Source organism: Lipophrys pholis (assembly GCF_963383615.2).
Source record: "Lipophrys pholis genome assembly, chromosome: 22".
Classification (NCBI taxonomy): Eukaryota; Metazoa; Chordata; class Actinopteri; order Blenniiformes; family Blenniidae; genus Lipophrys; species Lipophrys pholis.
This window is the reverse complement of record NC_137644.1, coordinates 8,357,509-8,375,693: the sequence shown is the minus strand read 5'-3', so window position 1 is coordinate 8,375,693 and position 18,185 is coordinate 8,357,509. Positions and strand designations below refer to the sequence as shown.

General features: G+C 43.7%; 1 protein-coding gene across 1 annotated transcript in view; it reads left to right on the top strand.

The window, feature by feature from the left end:
* The window catches only part of LOC308127197 (membrane-associated guanylate kinase, WW and PDZ domain-containing protein 2-like), an 84,771-nt gene that overhangs the window by 13,153 nt on the left and 53,433 nt on the right, over window positions 1–18,185 (top strand). The window contains exon 4 of the mRNA XM_080492068.1: window positions 5,785–5,864. Within this exon, the coding sequence (XP_080348194.1) occupies window positions 5,785–5,864 (80 nt within the window). The remainder of the gene's footprint in view (window positions 1–5,784; window positions 5,865–18,185) is intronic.

The window sequence follows — 18,185 nt, the reverse complement described above, 5'->3', positions numbered from 1 at the left end:
AGATTTTTCTTAGGTTTACTGCATCATAGGATTCTTGTAGTCCGGACAACGACAAAATATAACAAATAGTTCCAAACAAATGGAATTTTTTATTTTATCAACAATGTTTGTAATTTTTTTAAAGCAATTTCGTAGGCCGGGTTGAAGTCAACAGAACAAATTTAAACTCTCAAATGTACCAAGGAAGGAAAACATCTTTGCTAATCTACTCTCCCGAGGTTGGAACAAAGATTTATCGGGTTTGGATCCACACAGGAAGTTGGAAGTGAACCAATATGGTTCTTCTAGAAACGTCTCAAACAATCTGTCAACTCCAACTTATCAACTATCTCGGGCTCTGCAGACTATCTCACAATCTTTCAAGGGGATGCTCATCCTACATTTCAAGAAGATAAATGTAATATTGGAATTAAAGAATGATTCACTTTTATACACAAATGCCGAGGTTCCATCTTCAGCTCTAGGTGAGGTAACCATCATCAAATCTACATAATATATAGTCTTAAAGGGAAAAAGGAGCTTCATATATATATATATATATATATATATATATATATACAACTTTATGAGCTTTGTTTTCTTCTTTTTAAAGATTTTGTGGCTTCAGACAAATTTGATCTGTTTTAAAGTGAGATAAACATCTTTTGATCTTAAGGGTCGACGACCTCTGAACTAAAACATTTTCAAGACAATAGACGCTACGAGTGACGCCATCGCTACCAAAGTATTCTCTGTATGTCAACAGAAAGCTGCTGCAGTACCACAAAAAAAAAAAAACTCCATTACAACTTTATTTGACTGACAGAGCGAGAATAAGGTCCACAGCAGAATTTAAAGTAAAAATAGAAAACAGAAAGAGTTCAGACTGGAACCTGTGAGGGACCAGAGAAAAGCCGAGACGCTGTTACCGGGATGTAGAAAACGACGACGGCTAATCGTGGGCTAAAAGCTGAGGGACAGCAATTTAATTATGCAAATTAGAAAAGATATTATTTTAGGCCTATTTTAGCATCTCGATCCATCCAAACTTTTTAATTCAGCCAAATGTTGTCCACCTCCAAAACAGAGAAGCCTCGTGTTCCTGCATCCATCATGAAGCCCGTTACACAACTAATTCACTTAGCCTGCTAAATTTGTGCCTTTTAAAAAATAAGAAAAATCCTTTCTGGGTGTCAGTGATGCCGTGCCAAAACGATATTGGCTGCCAGGAGGACGCTCGCCTTTGATTGGTCTCCATACACGATCGACTCGTTTACCTGCGACCACTGAAGCGAGGCGGAGGCGAAGTGGGGGAACCGAGGACGACGGAGGGAGGTGGGAGGAAAAGAGAGGCCATTAAAATAGTAAAGACCGAAAAACAAGAGGCAGAGAGGGAGGACACGGAAGAGCGAGAGGTAGTGGTGCTTGTGCTCTAAATAGTGATGGATGGAAAAAATAAAAAACTGAATAAGAAGAACCTCATGGACGAGAATCAAGTGTATGAGAGACATTAACAAACCTTGAAGGGCTCTTTATTTGGCATGTGCTTTCATCTTTTATCTTCTTTCTTGTGCCTCCATGTTTTGCTCGGTCCTTTGTTGCCGCTCGGGGGACGGATGGTGTCAGGCGCCGCTCAGCCGGTCCACTTTGGTTCGGACTGAAATAACTTCGGGATAAATCAAAAGACCTGATTTATGTCAACTTGCTCCCCTCTGGCAAAACACGTCGGTCAAAGTTTTTTTTTACCGATTTTGTGAAAGGCCTCCATGACGTCAGATGGTGTGTCCAGCACCAGATGGCGGATACAGAAAACTACCCTTCGGCTTCGGCAGTAAAACCTGTCGGTGGTCAGATTTCAGACAGCTGGTGGTGGTGTGGTGAGCAGTCTCAACGATTTCTGCGGGCAGAAAGTGCTGCAACAACCAGCTATCAGCTGTTTGCTAATTTGTCCAAAAGTGATTTGAAAAAAGATCAAATGTCTTGTCAGTTCATTTTGTCCTTGACTTAGTGTTCACACTCTTCTTTAATTGGGCCTGTCTTATCGATGTGCTTTCGCTGTGTCATTGAAGTGTTATTTGAGCTGTCAGCGCTCTGCGGGTCAGTCCGATGTCTGATTCACTCATTGGTTCTTCGCTGAAGAGACATTGCAGATGCTGCTAATGCTAATCGCAGCGCCTGCTATATGTTATATGCTATATGCACTGCTAATGTTGCATCCGAAGTACAGTGTTGCTGACTGTATTCCACTTCAAGGTAGTGTCACAACACAAAAGTCTGTTTTTCTGTATGTAGCATTCTGTGGGAACAGCTGGACACTCTTCATTTGGCATGAACAGCAGCTCTGGTACGATTTCACTAAACTCCTGTTTAGTGGCCCATTAATTAGCTCTGGGTTAATGAGCAGGACAGAAGGAAACAGCAGCTCTGAAACTATTCAACTGTTCCAACTGTTCGTGACTGTCACTGGGTAACTAATTTTATAATATCAATCAATTATCTTTACTTGTATGGTGCATTTTATTGTGTCAACAAATTCTACACGACTACACTGGCTCAAGCTAACGGTGACTGCTGCAACTTACTGTATTTACACTTCAACACATGGAGAGGACGAGATGGGGGATCGAATCTTGAGCCTTCGGATTGGATAACATTGGATGACTTAAGTCAGGGGTGTCAAACATAAGGTCCGCATCAGGCTCCAAACTGGACAAACCACCAAGCAAATGCTAAAAGTCTCAAAGGCAACATTGATTCAAGCAGTGGACACAACACAACACTGAGACCCGAGCTGAGATATCGGTGATGCTGCGATGAAAGCGAGCGACCCCGTTGCTATCAAACTAGCATTAGTTTCAGTCAGGCTGTCAGACGTTTGTAGAAACATGCATATTGCAGCACCTATAAGAAGTTTTCTTGATATTTCACTGTATTTTGCACCAGAAGTTCCATTGAAATTGGCTTTATGTTGAGATTGTAGTCATTTTTGGTCGTAATTGTTTTCTTTTATTGACATTTTCATCACGTCCTCGCCACGCCACGACAAGGAAAATCTTAAAAGTCTAAATTTAAAGGTCATTATGGCACTATGCTACCGGTCCTGCCCACTCGAGATGAAATTGGGCTGTTTGTTGGCCCCTGAACTAAAATGTGTTTGACACCGCTGACTGAAGCAATCAGGAAACATAGATTACTAATAGATGTATATTTATAAAGGTCAAAATCATATTCAGAAGCCTGCTGTTAAAAGAGCCCATAGTAACTAAAGAGTGGAGTGTCTTTGTGGAGTGTTTGTGAACCAAAAGAGAAGTAAAGAAGAAATAAATCCAGTGAAATTGTTGCGCTAACCAGAACGTGATTTGAATGTGATGATAATGATTTTGTTAGCTTGAATAAAGTGAGCTTAGTTTGCTGCTTTGTGCCTCGTTAGATGGATTTGTTTGGTTTGGATGCACATTTTGTTTTTAGAGATGCTGTTTTTGTAAATCAAAGTGAAAAGTGAAGGTAATGATGCTACCGCGTGTTTGGTGGATGAGTAACTAGATGCATTTTTCTCTAAAAGTCCCCAACTAACAAGGTTTACAGCCTGTTCTGTTCTTCCCAAGACACTGTGAAACAGCAGTGCCGGTAAAGTTAACATCTGCATTGTGCTTGTGTTCGCTCCAGGTTTAACGTGTTAACTGAGAAATTGCTGCTGCTCTCCTCCCTTTGTGCCTGTTTGACGCACAGTTGCAAGCAAAATATCCTTGGGGAAAACGTCTAAAGACAAAAGATAGAAGCAGGCTCACTCGCGGCATCCTCCTCCTTCATCGTCACACCTCGGGTTTTTCTTTTTAGACACTTTGTGCGCCTCCACCCTCCTCATCCCCCCCCCCCCCCCCCCACTCCTCCTCCCTACCGTTATGAAGGGAGGCTATTGTGGCTTCCCAGCTTCAGACGAGCCGCGTAGATGCATCGAGTTTCCCTGGCACATCATCATATCTGATCTGGATCCAGCTCCGTCTGCCCGCGGCTCTGCATGAAAGTGCCAAGAACACAGCTGTTGCTCTGCATCAGACCCTCACTCGCCTATCTTCACCCCTCTACACCCCTCTGCACCCATCAGTCACCTCTTTGTACCCCCCTGTACCCCTCTGTACCCCTCTATATCCCCATCAGCGCCCCGCAGTCGCCCCCATGTACCCCATAGTCACCCCTGAGGCATCTCTCTATACCACTCTACACCCCTCTGTACCCATCAGTCACCTCTCTATACCCCTCTACACCCTTCTATACCCATCAGTCATCTCTCTATACCCATCTACACCCCTCTGTACCCATCAGTCACCTCTCTATACCTCTCTACACCCTTCTGTATCCCTCTGTATCCCCCTGCGCCCCGCAGTCGCCCCCATGTGCCCCATAGTCACCCCTGAGGCATCTCTCTATACCACTCTACACCCCTCTGTACCCATCAGTCACCTCTCTATACCCCTCTACACCCTTCTATACCCATCAGTCATCTCTCTATACCCCTCTACACCCCTCTGTACCCATCAGTCACCTCTCTATACCTCTCTACACCCTTCTGTACCCATCAGTCATCTCTCTATACCCCTCTACACCCCTCTGTACCCAATAGTCACTTCTCTGTATCCCTCTATATCCCTCTGTGTCCCTCTATATCCCCCTGTGCTCCTCAGTCGCCCCCATGTACCCCATAGTCACCCCTGAGGCATTTTTTATACCCCTCTACACCCCTCTGTACCCATCAGTCACCTCTCTGTACCCCTCTACACCCCTTTGTACCCATCAGTCACCTCTCTGTACCCATCTACACCCCTCTGTACCGCTCTGTAACTCTTCTATACCTCTATGTAACTCCTCTTCACCCCTATGTACCACTCTATACCCCTCTTTAACCTCTCTGCACCTCTCTGTACCCCTTAGTTTCCCTTCTATACCCCTCAGTCACCCCTGTACACCTCTCCACCCAACTCTGTACCCCTCTGTACCCATCAGCACCAGTTTCTACTCATCAGTACTCCTCTGTACCCACCATTCACCCCTGTCTCCCTCTTGTCACCACTCTCTACCCATTAGTCCCCACTCTGTACCCCTCAGCACCTCTCCGGACCCCTCTATACGCCTCAGTTTCCCTTCTATACCCCTCAATTACCCCTCTGTACCCCACTACACCACCCTGTACTCCTCTGAGCCCCTCAGTCACCCTCCCTACCCCTCTGCACCACTCTATACTCAATCACCCCTTAGTACCCCTCAATAACCCTTCTATACTACTCAGTACCGCTCTGCACCCCTCAGTCACCCTCCTCCTCCTCCTCGTCCTCCTCCTCCGGCACTTCCTTCTGTTAATGAGAGACGGTTGGCAAATTAAAAGTATTGATTTCCATTTTGTTAACCTGATGTATATCCTTTTTCTTTTTTTTTTCCTTTTTTTTTTTAAATTGTTGCTTGTCACCTCTTTTCTCTTTTTAGAGGCGGAAGTGTCTCGTCTTTCTTCTCTGTAAAAGATTCTCTGGCCGAATTAAGAATCCACCAACCTCCTCCTCTGCCTGAGCCAAGTCTCCTCTCTCTCTCTCTCTCTCTCTCTCTCTCTCTCTCTCTCTCTCTCTCTCTCTCTCTCTCTCTCTCTCTCTCTCTCTCTCTCTCTCTCTCTCTCTCTCTCTCTCTCTCTCTCTCTCTCTCTCTCTCTCTCTCTCTCTCTCTCTCTCTCTCTCTCTCTCTCTCTCTCTCTCTCTCTCTCCCTCTCACTTACTCGCTCTCTCTCACTCCCTCTCACTCCCTCTCTTCTTCTCCTCACAGCCACAACACTAAGACCACATCGTGGCTCGACCCGAGGCTCGCCAAGAAGGCGAAACCGCCCGAGGAATGCAAAGAGGATGGTGAGTACAGTATCGTTTCTTCTTCTCTCGTCCGCTAGTCTGCCTGTTGATCTGAGGCGGCACACTGACGTGATTTCAGAGGAACATTTTGCTAAATTGCAGTGCCGGTTTACGACCGTTATTTCTTCACAGTTGTGCGGTGACGGGTTTGTGTGTGTGTGCGGTGGCAGCGAACAGAGAGCCCCGTGATATGAGCGTTTTAAAGCCCACATCCACAGAGTCTGGAGGTTACAAAGACTTCTTTATTCTCGCCCGAGAGATATTTGAAGTGTCCTTTACCCGCCCACACACTTGCAAACACACACAAAACCTAAAAGAAAGAGGCACGGATGTCGAATTGAGAGTTTATGGACAAATGTACATATAAATGCACAAGTGTGTCACGGTTCTCTTTGGCCCTTCACCCCCTTGCACACACTGAGTGTAGATAGGCAGGACACGGTGGAGCTGAGTCGCAGCACTGGAGTTGGAGATGGACAGAGACAATTGTGTGCCTGCTCACGGTGGGAGGGAAGCGTTTCCCGTGTGTATATTCATGGAAACGCTCCACCGCACGAGTACATTCGTCCAAGAATAAATGTGACAAGCATGCCGAGGGATCAACGCCGGCTCAGATCATCTCTGGAAATGACTCCTTGTGATCAAGTAACGTGTATGAGCTGCACGACATCAGATGAACATGCATTAGTGTTGTTGAGTATTGCGATAAAGGCACTGAGGTAGATGATGTTAATGCATTTGTGCTTGTTTTTTGTTAGCTGGGACTGGGTGGATGTGGATATTCATCTGGGCCTGCTCTTTGGTGTAGTAAAGGTGTGTCAAACAGATTTAAGTTCAGGGGCCACACGCAGCCCAATTTCTTCTTGAGTGAATAAACACGATGAAAATGTCCATAGTTTTAACAATTACTACCGAAAGTGGCTACGATCTCAACAAAACGCCAGGTTTAATGACACTTTCTGGTCCAAAATACAGTGAAATGTTCAATGAGACTATTGCATTGCACATGCCTACATAACTTTGATGCTAATGCCAGTTTGCTATTTAATGACAGCATCACCGAGCTCGGGTCTCAGTGTCCGATACTTTCAAGAGATTTGTTTTGAAAATCTACGTTTTCTTTGAAATTTTTGGATTTGCTTCGTGGTTTTGCCTTACTCAAGCCTCTTGCAGCCCACGTGCCTTACTGTATGTTTGACACCACTGGTGTCGTAGGTACGAGTCCCCAGTTTCAGTAACAAGCCTTGGGGGGGAGAAAAATCTGCCATGATTTTGTGTTTGTCCTGTGATGGACTGGCGCCTTGTCTTTGACGATACTGAGCCGGTATCAGACGCAGACCCCCATGACTACAAGACTACAAGTTCTTGGAAAGTGTAGCCATTAAAATAGCACATATGAGCAGAAAAAGGCCAAAATGTGTTCACGCATGAGGCCCACAGTGCTGATCCACAGTGAAGTTGACATTTGTGGTTTTCGAGCACCAAGTCTCCGCAAATGTCTCCTGCGTGGGATTAAAATTATGTATTAAAAGTCACGATGAATTTCAAACGCTGACCTTTCATCTCACGCCAGGTCAGAATTAGAATTTGTTCAGGCGCTGACCTAAAAAAAAAAAAACACCTGCGTAAAAACCCTGAAAAACCAGCAAAACTAATGACCATCCCATCTGCTGCTGCTCGTGCAGAGCATGACTGCAGCTTCCCAGAGCAGCCAGGCTCGCTGGACGCTCCCATGCTTAACAAAAAAAAATCAGCATTTGTTGTTTAGACAGCTGCATATTAGAACATGTCAGGCAGAAAGTGAATCATACAGTACCGAACTGAGCAGGTTGAGTAAAATAAATGTTCCAGGTCCTTTTCAGAAGGTCGAAGAGGAAAAAGCTCTGCTGAGTGAAACTCTCTTCCCTCCGTCAATCTTCAGACATTAAAGATCCCCAAGATGATGAAATGACGCAGAAACAAAGACAGAGAGGCGTCTGTGAGGAATTAGCCCAAATGTGATCACACTTTCATCCGCGGCTCCTCCAATGTTATTCATCCGCCACGAGAGCAGACCCGCTGACGTTCGTGGGCTCACTATTGATCTTGCTGGGCGGTCTCGTCCGGTTGGTTAGTCCCAGTCGGATCATCAAAGTGTGCCAGGAGAGCGACTGTGGCTTTGTAAAGGAGAAAACAAGAGAAGTGCACATAAGAAGGGGCGTCCTTTTCATCAGTTTGATGAGGTTAGTGTTGATGAAAATCTCAGATTGTGTGACAATGAAGAAATGTAATCATTCTCTGCCCACATGTCAAATACAACATTTCTCTAGCTTTGCTGTAGACGTACTTGGTTTCTCAGCCTGCGATGTGCACTTTACTTACTATGTATATATTTTATTCATTCAGCTCTGTCATAATGTCAGGATTAAAGATGATAAATCCTTAGAAAGTATTCTTAAAAGTCAGAAGTTGGGAATAGATATTGAAATTTTGAGGGAAATATCTAAATATGATTAAAAAATAAATAAATCTTTATATTCCTTCACAAATTTGCTGTCCACTGTTAATCACTAATGTCCCCAAACATGTTTGACTGCAGGCTGCACCACAAATTGTTCACCTTGATCTTTGATCTGACCCTATGGACCGAAGGCCCGTCCATTACCGACCCAACGTAGAAAGACAATCCCGTAATATGACAACTTTGGTCAGATTACAGTGTACGGTTTTAAGAGGAAGGCAGCTGGAGTATCTACACCGACTCACAGAGAACATGCAAAGGAAGTATGCACAGCCTGCTTGTGTTGGATATCATTCTGCTAACTTGTTTTTAATAAGCAATGGCAGACTCCAGAGTGTCATGACTCCCAGTCCGAAAACAAGCAACAGCATCAACTCGTGGCCCAACATGCTGACTACATCATTTTTAGCATTTCTGCAGTTTCTGTGAAAACGGACATCGTTTTCAAAACTTTGCCATCTAAATGCAAACCTTTTTTTGAAACGAAAAAGCAACCTGCTGCCACTTGAAACGCTGTCGTATAAATGGGGCCTTAGAAAAGGAAGACGTGAAACAAGCAGGGCAGTGACCCTCCACTGCCAGGAGTGAAAGTCCCCGGGTACAGAGACAAGAGTCGAGTACCAAAGTGTCTTTTGTGGGAGGAGAGCGATAAAGTTTTGGATAAAGTGCGACAGGAGGACGTCCCACTTAGGCAAGGTCGCTGGATATCAGTGAGCACTGCTGTCCAAAGCCAGAAATAGATTCAGTGGATGACATTATTTATGACATCCTTGAGATAAAAGGAATTACCTTTTCTCTCAGACTTCCACATTTGAATGTCAGATTGAGTTCAGTGTGATTATGATTTATTCAGTGTCTTTTCTCCTATTCATGAACTTCCCACCAGTCTGGGTGTGTTTGGAAGCTTTATCCTCTATTTAAACTGTTTGTTAGTTTAGTGCTACAGCACAACCATTGATGGAATAATAATGCAAATGGTGAGAACTGCCATTGTTTTGTTGGAATGACAGCACATTTATACTCCTGCTTGCTTAAATTTCAATAACTGAGGATCTTTTATGTCTCGCATCAGCTAAAAAAGTGTATGTGGGGTTTGTTTAAGATCACAATTTCATCCGTTTAGCTTTCACTTTGTTGTTCTCTGGATTTACTGGTTTTAAAGATTCTTGCTTTTGACTAGCAGATAATAAAATGTGTGTGTGTGTGCGCGTGTGACACGGGGAACAGTGAATGGAAGCAGGCTGCTTCGTCTCTGTAGGTTTGAGTAGCTTAAAGTCTGCTGTGCGAGCTGTGTGTTGTTCAGTGGCACCGGCCTCCTCCTGAGAGCTGAGCTCAGTTCGGGGGAGAAAAGCTGCCGCTGTAAATTTACTATCGATCTGTGTGTGTGTGTGTGTGTGTGTGTGTGTGTGTGTGTGTGTGTGTGTGTGTGTGTGTGTGTGTGTGTGTGTGTGTGTGTGTGTGTGTGTGTGTGTGTGAGTGTGTGTGTGTGTGTGTATGTGTGTGTGTGTGTGTGTGTGTGTGTGTGTGTGTGTGTGTGTGTGTGTGTGTGTGTGTGTGTGTGTGTGTGTGTGTGTGTGTGTGTGTGTGTGTGTGTGTGTGTGTGTGTATTCAGTACGCTGCAGCTTCAGGCACCCAAATCTGTTCACGCATAGAGACAATTATAAGGTCCACATTATGGAAATAGAAAGATTTTCACTGGGCCGCATGTGTTCAGGTGAGATTTAAGTTAAGTAGTGGCTGGAGTTCACTGAGTCTGAATACGATTAATATGTTGAGCTGTATTATAGCTGTATAATATTTATTTATTTTGCCAACTATTTGCAGCAACTACTCCCACAAATTGCATGACATTGTCAGGAATGATTTGCGATCATCCAAAGACCAATCGATTAGATTTGGTGATTTTGGGCGAACTGTTTCCGAATAAATCCCAAAAAACTGCAAAAAAATATATAAATCCATACAAAGCAGATGAGCGAATGGAAGAGATTGAAGGAGATCAGCGTCTGTCGCCATGGTGACACTCCCTGCTCTTTGCTTCACACAGTGATGTAGCTACGTAGTTAGCATCTATATGAGCTAACGGCTATCATGCAAGCGATGCTAACTCACAAATAAATGTGCCGTTGGCGAAGGCATGCGCTCTACCGAGTGCCGCTGTAGTTCTGTATGCAAACAAAGAAACGAGGGATGCACCAATACTACTTTTTTAAAGGACGAATATGAGTACTAACCTTTAGCTAATGGCCGATACCGAGTATATTTACGAGTATTTGTTAAATGCCATTAAAGCCTGATTCAAATTCCATACCAAACAATACGCGAAGCGTCTATCGACGCTACGCACAGCTTTGCAGTCTACGGTTCACAGAGCGGTGTGTAGCATCCGTCTACACACTGCTCTATGTGTACAGTAGACTGACTGTATCGCCTCTCGCTCCAGATCGCTGTTAATATGTGTGTCATACTTTGATCATGTTTTTACCTGCGTTTGTGGTAATCTAAGAAGGTTAAAGCCCAAATGTTGTGCTTTTTCATGATTTCCTTAAATACTACAAAAAGCAGCACCTCTCTCTGAACTTTATAATCATGCGTTTTATCAGTGTCATAAACTTTACATGCTTACATGGAAAAAATAGGATTAAGTAGGGCTTCCACCGTCAAGACCAAATGCAGAAGCATTTACAGCCTCAGCAACAACTTCAAACTAATAGAACAAAACCAATGTGCCATTTCAAGGTAAATCCTCATCACTCTGGATGTGCTAATTGTCATTCGACCTTTGTGACGGGAGAAAAAGGAATGAGAGCTGATCAGGTTGTGAATGTGTAAATGACATGAAACTTTTGTCTTTGAGGCCAGAGGTTACAATCATGAATTATCTTCAATTAACTTTAATGTCATCAGTGGAATCGAGAGGTCAAGTTATCAGACCAGCAGAGAAATTAAAGGAAAGATCTGAAGCTAGAAAGTCTCATCACACCCATCATCTCCCATCCACCCTTGAAATATGACACGGTTTCCCATCCAGACACTGTCAGCTTGAAATAATGACATGAAGAACCTCAGTGTTATATCTTTAAGCTGGAACTAAGTAAATGTTTTCACCTCTGCTAAAAAAAAAAAAAAAACCTAAATAATAATACATCTTGTTCTCTGTGATGTTTAAAGTCAGCTGTCTCTCGTACGAAGCAGAGTTTTCCAGAGTGTGCAGGGATTGTGGGGCGTTCGCCGACTCCATCAGAGTCAAGACGGAGTGGTTGACATCACAGGCGCCTTGTAGTTACATAACTCACTCTATATTTCCCTCTCGCTCTCTCTGCCTCCATTTCTCTCACCTCCATCTTCGTCTCCCTCCCTCCCTCCTCCCTGTTTTCACTCCTTTTGTAGCTGAAAAAACCAGCTTCCTACAGAACTTCTCTTCTTTATTCCCCTTAAAGTTGGTTGTTTTTTGGGGTTTTTCCTTCCATCCTGCCAAATATTTGTTGGCGTACAATAAGAAAAAGCCGGCTCTCACTGATGTCTCTTGATTCCTGCCTGGCTCAGCCTGTTTTTTTCACCTCACAGGTAGTGAGAACCCCCCCGATGTTTCAGCGTGTTTCATCAGACGTCAGCGTATCTCCTCCTGTCTGAAATAGCCGAGCAGCTCAGACCGGAAGACGTACAGTATATGAATGAATGAATGAATGAATGAATGAATGAATGAATGAATGAATGAATGAATGCACACACAGGGAGGGATTATCGCTCTTGCTCGCGTCAGGTTGGAAGGATTTTAATCGTGTTACGGCGCCGCTCTTCTCTCTCGCCCGTGTGAGTCCCAGCAGACGACAGTCGTACGCAGATATAAAGAGCAGCAGCTCGACCGGCGATTACATTCTGGTCATGTGAGAAGCTTCACGGGCAAAGAAACAAAGTTATTATCGAGTCTCGCAGGCCAGGATTGTTCCCACTGCAAACAGCAGGACTCATTTTTCACTGGTTGTTTTACATTTGCGGCTAAAAACAACCACACTGTGTGTGTGTGTGTGTGTGTGTGTGTGTGTGTGTGTGTGTGTGTGTGTGTGTGTGTGTGTGTGTGTGTGTGTGTGTGTGTGTGTGTGTGTGTGTGTGTGTGTGTGTGTGTGTGTGTGTGTGTGTGTGTGTGTGTGTGTGTGTGTGTGCGTGCCTTGCACTTCATCACTTGTGTCTAAACCTCCTCTCTCACACTCGTCCTTAGTTTCGGCTCATCGGGACTCTGAGATCGAGTCTCACAGGGCGTACACACTTTCTTCAGGGACACACACTCACACACACGCAGGTATTGTGTGTGAGTGTGCACTCCTACAGGTGAGTTATTACAGCCGGCGCCCTCTTTCACCTTGAGCGTCCCGCCGCAGTCGGCTGCGACGTGGCGAGGAGGGGCGGGCTCAGCTGTCCGCCCGATGATTGATGGATGTATTCTGAGAGTTCCGCCAGCCGAGCCTGAGGCCTGGAGATTGGAGGGATGCACAACACTCTGTGTGTGTGTGTGTGTGTGTGTGTGTGTGTGTGTGTGTGTGTGTGTGTGTGTGTGTGTGTGTGTGTGTGTGTGTGTGTGTGTGTGTGTGTGTGTGTGTGTGTGTGTGTGTGTGTGTGTGTGTGTGTGTGTGTGTGTGTGTGTGTGTGTGTGTGTGTGTGTGTGTGAGGGAGAGAAACATGTGGCTGCCATATTAAGTGTGTATGTGAGGTTACCCACAAACATGTATTTCATCAGCTCCACTGAAGTCAGCTGATTTACGAGGTCATAAATCAGTGTTCGGGAAATTATTTGGGAAATCTTTCACGTTTTCTTCACTTCGTGTTTCTGGTGCCAGACAAACCATTTTCATGCAGCGTCGACTGTGATGGGAAAACACTAAACACACCGTTTGTTTGTCTTTCTGAGTGGGAGAGTTCCAACGTCCAAGTGGGAAGTTAATTAACTGAACTTGTATGAAGTATATCCTGAAGGAAAAGAAGACCTATCACAAAATAGCATCAGGCCAACTGATATATTATTCTGTTCACTTGAATTATGGTATAAAATTACATCAATAATGAGTAAGTGGGAAGTGGGAACATTCTGACTTCCAACTTGGCTTTTACACAGAACAGATAGGTGACATAACTGATTTACTGGGAAGTGGGAAAGTTCAAGACCTGAACTTATCCTGAATGCATCATAACTTAAACGGAGAAAGCGTTTTACACAGCTGTGTTCACATAACATCAAAGTTTTGACATAAAACCAAGTTATATCTAATCACTCTTTACATGGGAACTCGATCACATCTTAACTTAGGTTTCACGTAACAACCCAAAACTTTTTGAAAACGCTCCGGCTCCGTGGAAAAGAGGGACAATGCAACTTTCTGAAAACGCTGCTACGACCGCGGACTTGGTAGTTTTATTGCTGGCAGACACCGTAATAACACCGTAATAACAATTCAAGTTCCTCGTCTGTCCATACGAAACTCTCCAACTCCTAACATGGCATGCGAACCACAGCGTTTTCAACGTCTCTGTCGTTTCCATGGAAACGGCCATTGTTTTCGAAACGTTGCTGTGAATACGCTACACTTTTCTGAAACAACGCGTTGACACGTTGTCTTGTAAAAGTGGCCTTTTATAATTATGTCGTGTGCAGGAGTAACTAGGGAAGTGGGAAAGTTCCCAATTCCAAGTGGGGAGAAATGCAACTGAAAACTGTCACGTGACTAATTCCGCTGAGGATATTGTCTCCTCTCCAGAAAAAGAGATAATGTACATATTATCTTCAAAACCTAAAAAGAGTTTGAATCGCCAAATATGTAAATCTGCCAACATTGTTTGTTGTGGGCGGATTGTAAACGTGTCTGCAGATGCTGGACTGCACGTTAGGAGACACGCGAGAAGCAATCAGCAGGTCGTCTTCCCTCCATAACAACGTCTTGCAAAAACATTACCATCAAAGTACAAAGGTTAAAAGTCAATAGATCCCATAAATAACCTGCAAATACTTGAACCTTCCAACAAGTGTCCTCCAGAGGCTGAAGTGTGCAAAAAAAAAAAACAATTAAAATGAATGACAATCAATGAGCCACTCCACTTAGTCCACCATTATTATAAACACAGGCACTGCAGCCTAATGGGTAATAGAATCAGAGCGGCACACATCATCCTGCAGCAGGAGATACTCGCTCCGGCACCCAGCGTGTATTAATCCACGGCTAAAAATAGTCCCTGACAAATGCATTATGTACGCGTGAGTGAGGAGCCGAGCGCAGCGCGCAGCTGGTGCAGGTAATAGCGAGCACTGGGAGCACTGGGAATATGGCTCCTGTCAAGTCTGTGAGGATCTCCAAACATTTGCTTCTTCTTTGGAAGGAAATCTGATTATTTTAGTGTATTGTGTTAATTTGTATTGGAAATATACATCCTGGGTCTATATTTCTGGATTTCTTGTATCTTCACATTGAAATATATTGTTAAATAGGTCAGTTGAGGAAGAAGAGGACTAATGCAGGGGTGTTATTTTAGTCCAGGGGTAACATACATTCATCCTGACGTGCTGGATTGGTAAAATGTTTCCTTAATAACCTTTAAATTCAAACTTTAAAGTTTTTCTTTGTTGTGGCACAAAGTATACATGATGAAAATGTCTATATTTTCTCAAAACCAAACATAAATGACTACAATTTCAAAATAAAGGCAATTTTAATGAGGCACTCTGGTGCAACATGCAGTGAAATGTCTCAGCATCTTCTCCTACAGCTGTTGCATTATGCAAAACTATTAGTAAAAATAGCATTTAAAATGTAATGCCACTTCATGAAAAAAGAAGAGATTTGCCTGCGAGAACCTCTGAGCTTCAAACTCTAATTAATATTATGAACCTGAGTTCAATATTTGACTGCACTTCAGACGGTTTTTGCATTTTTATTTGTCATGTTATTTAATTGAATTAGTAATTCAGTGAATCTCCTTAACTTTGATATATAAAGTTCTGTAGTTATTACTAAATGCACCACTTTGCATGATCATCCTGTTAAACATCCGACTAAAGACCTTTTCTGAAAAATTTAGACGTGAGTTTGCGTTTGTCTCCATGTTGTGATTTTACTGGTCCTGCATGTGTTTCACACCCCTGAGACACGTGAACATGAAGCCAGCAGCTCTCCAGAAATGACATTAAGAAACACGTTAAACATTTTTTTTTTTCTGTAGCAGACACACAACCTGCTGCCCAATTTCCCAAATGAACATTAATACACCGAGACCACCTGTGAGTCCCACTCCCACCGTGTAGAAAATGATTAATTGTGGCATTAGTGGAAAAATGGAGCTGTAATATTTTAAGATTATCCGAGGTTTGGTGTCCACCGTCCACCATCGAAGTGAGCAAAGGTCGTCAGGTTGTTGACCAGGAGGTGTCCCAATCAGACGACCCGCCTCAACTGGCTCTTCTAAAGGTGGAGGAGTAACTAATGGATGGCTTCAATCAGCAATTTGATTTAATTATAGAATAATCGGCTTACTGTGTTGATGGTTTTAATTTGAGAAAACCAAACTGCAAGTATTGACGAGTCGTCCCCAAAGCTTAAGATAAAAGTAATGTATTATTATTATTTTACCACTGCAATGCAATATTTTGAATTTCATCCGCGTAAGGGTGATTCTGGATTTTGGCTGTGATGACGCAGGCTGATTTCCAGTATGACCCCATGTGGTCTAAGAAAGACGATGGATGGATGAAACCTCTTGATTTTGTGTGTTTTCTATTCATTTTAATGCTTTTTTTCTTCCCATAAAACATTTGCGAAGCCAGTTTGTTTGTTTTTTGTTCTAGAAGTCTGAAATATTCTTCTTCCTCCATCACGAGGTAACCGCAGCCTGCTGCGCCAGGTTTTTTTTTTCCTTCTCAAACCAGCTTTTATTCCCCAGTTTGCTTCCCCTCCAGTGAAACAGCAGATGGTGATTTGGACTTGTCATGCAGGTGAGATCGGGACTCTGCCCAGTCATGTTTACCCATCAGCCATCAGACCGGCGAGGCTCAGAAAACACTGCGTCTCTGAAAAGCGCACCGCGTCCACGTCTGTGCCACTTTGATTGTGCGTGTGATGGACAGGGCGGTGATTATCGGCACAAAAAGCGGCGAGTGTTTGGGTTGTTGATTGGAGGAGCTGCAGAGTTATGAATTATAGGTTCCACTGGTGGAGGAAATATTGAGGCTGAGTTCTTCGTCACTTTCAGGTCCTCTGAAAATATCATGTCTGAGTCCCCGAGCTGTAATTTTCTCCCCGTTTGTATGTTTAAGTGATTGAGCCACAGAATGATGATGACAGCAAAGAAAGAGGTTTTAAGCAAACATCATGAAACATTTTATGTTTCATTAGTATGCAGCTGAAGAATTAAGTTGTTATTTTTTTTTAATGAGGTCTCCACTTTTAAATTCCCGCTGATCTTCGCGGTGGACACAGAACCCTGGATAATCTTAAAATGAATGACTCCAATTTTCCACTAATGCCACAATTTGTCTTTTTCCACACGGTGGGAGTTGGACTCGCAGGTGGTCTCGCTGTATTAATGTTCATTTGGGAAATTGGGCAGCAGGTTGTGTGTCTGCTACAGAAAAATGAAATGCTTCAGGCCACGTTTACCCAGGTTTTTTACAAAAACGGATATTTCCCCCTCTACGTTCGAAAAACAAAATCTTCACTGACACGGACCCACATATACCCCTGGTTCAGAGGTACTATGAGCATGCCAAACCTTTCGAAAACGCTCCATCTCCATGGAAACGGAAGAAAACACAACTTTTTGAAAACACTCAAACTGTCAACTGGGAAATTCACCTCCACATTACAAACCATATGCTGGAAACCCCCTAAAGCATTTCAAGACATCGCCGTACATGTTCTCAGCGACTTCGATGTATTTCTATCAGTAGTGTGGCATCATTTGTTGGGTAGCTGCTGAGCCAGGGCACATCTGATTCAAGCACATTAGGATCCCTAAAACTGTTGCACAGGCGTCTTTATCTGCGAATGCAACGACATTTAAGCAGAGAAAGCAGAGATAATTAAGGGCTAGGGTTTGGAGTTTGTTATAGCTTTTGTCTGTGGTGACATTTCAGAGACATTCTTCAGCTTTAAGCTGCAGGTGTGGGTCATTGAGATCAGGCCGCACTAACAAAGAGCAGTTTCTGCATCCGAGCCACTGTCACAGCAACTCAACTTCCCATTTTTCAGCAGATCGTGCAACGAATTGTGTGCATTTTTTATTTATTTATTTTTAAACTCGCACCTCCTCTCAGTGGATCTTCTGCCTTTGTTGACCAGTGGAAACTTTCATTAATCAGTGGAGAGAAGTTTTTTTTCTCTCCAGCCGCAGCAGCTCCAGTGCTGAGCTGCATTCAAAGATGTGACGTGATAAATGAAGCTCTGTGCAAGCGCACCATCCACCAGGAGAGGACTTTAATTTTTTGGGAGACTACAAAAGGCTGGAGGCACTGAAAATGATTCAGTTCAGCCTGTTTGCTTTTCAAAAGGTGAAATAAATGAAAGAATGGGAGAGAGAATCAGGGCATGGGTAAAAAAATAAATAAAGAAATCCCTGCGGTGTCTCTGGGCTGTGTGGTTTGCCACCCAGCTCCCACGACCAAATTAGAAAAAGCGGAATAAAACATGCAGAAGCTTTCATTCAAACTGCATGTGAGAAGATGAAAGGGTGCTTTAAGAAGGAGAAACAGACATGGAGAGGAGGTTGAGAGGGAGGGGAAATAAGGTGAGACGTTATTGAGTGGCGCTGGTGAGAGAAACGGTGGGAGAGACGACAGGACG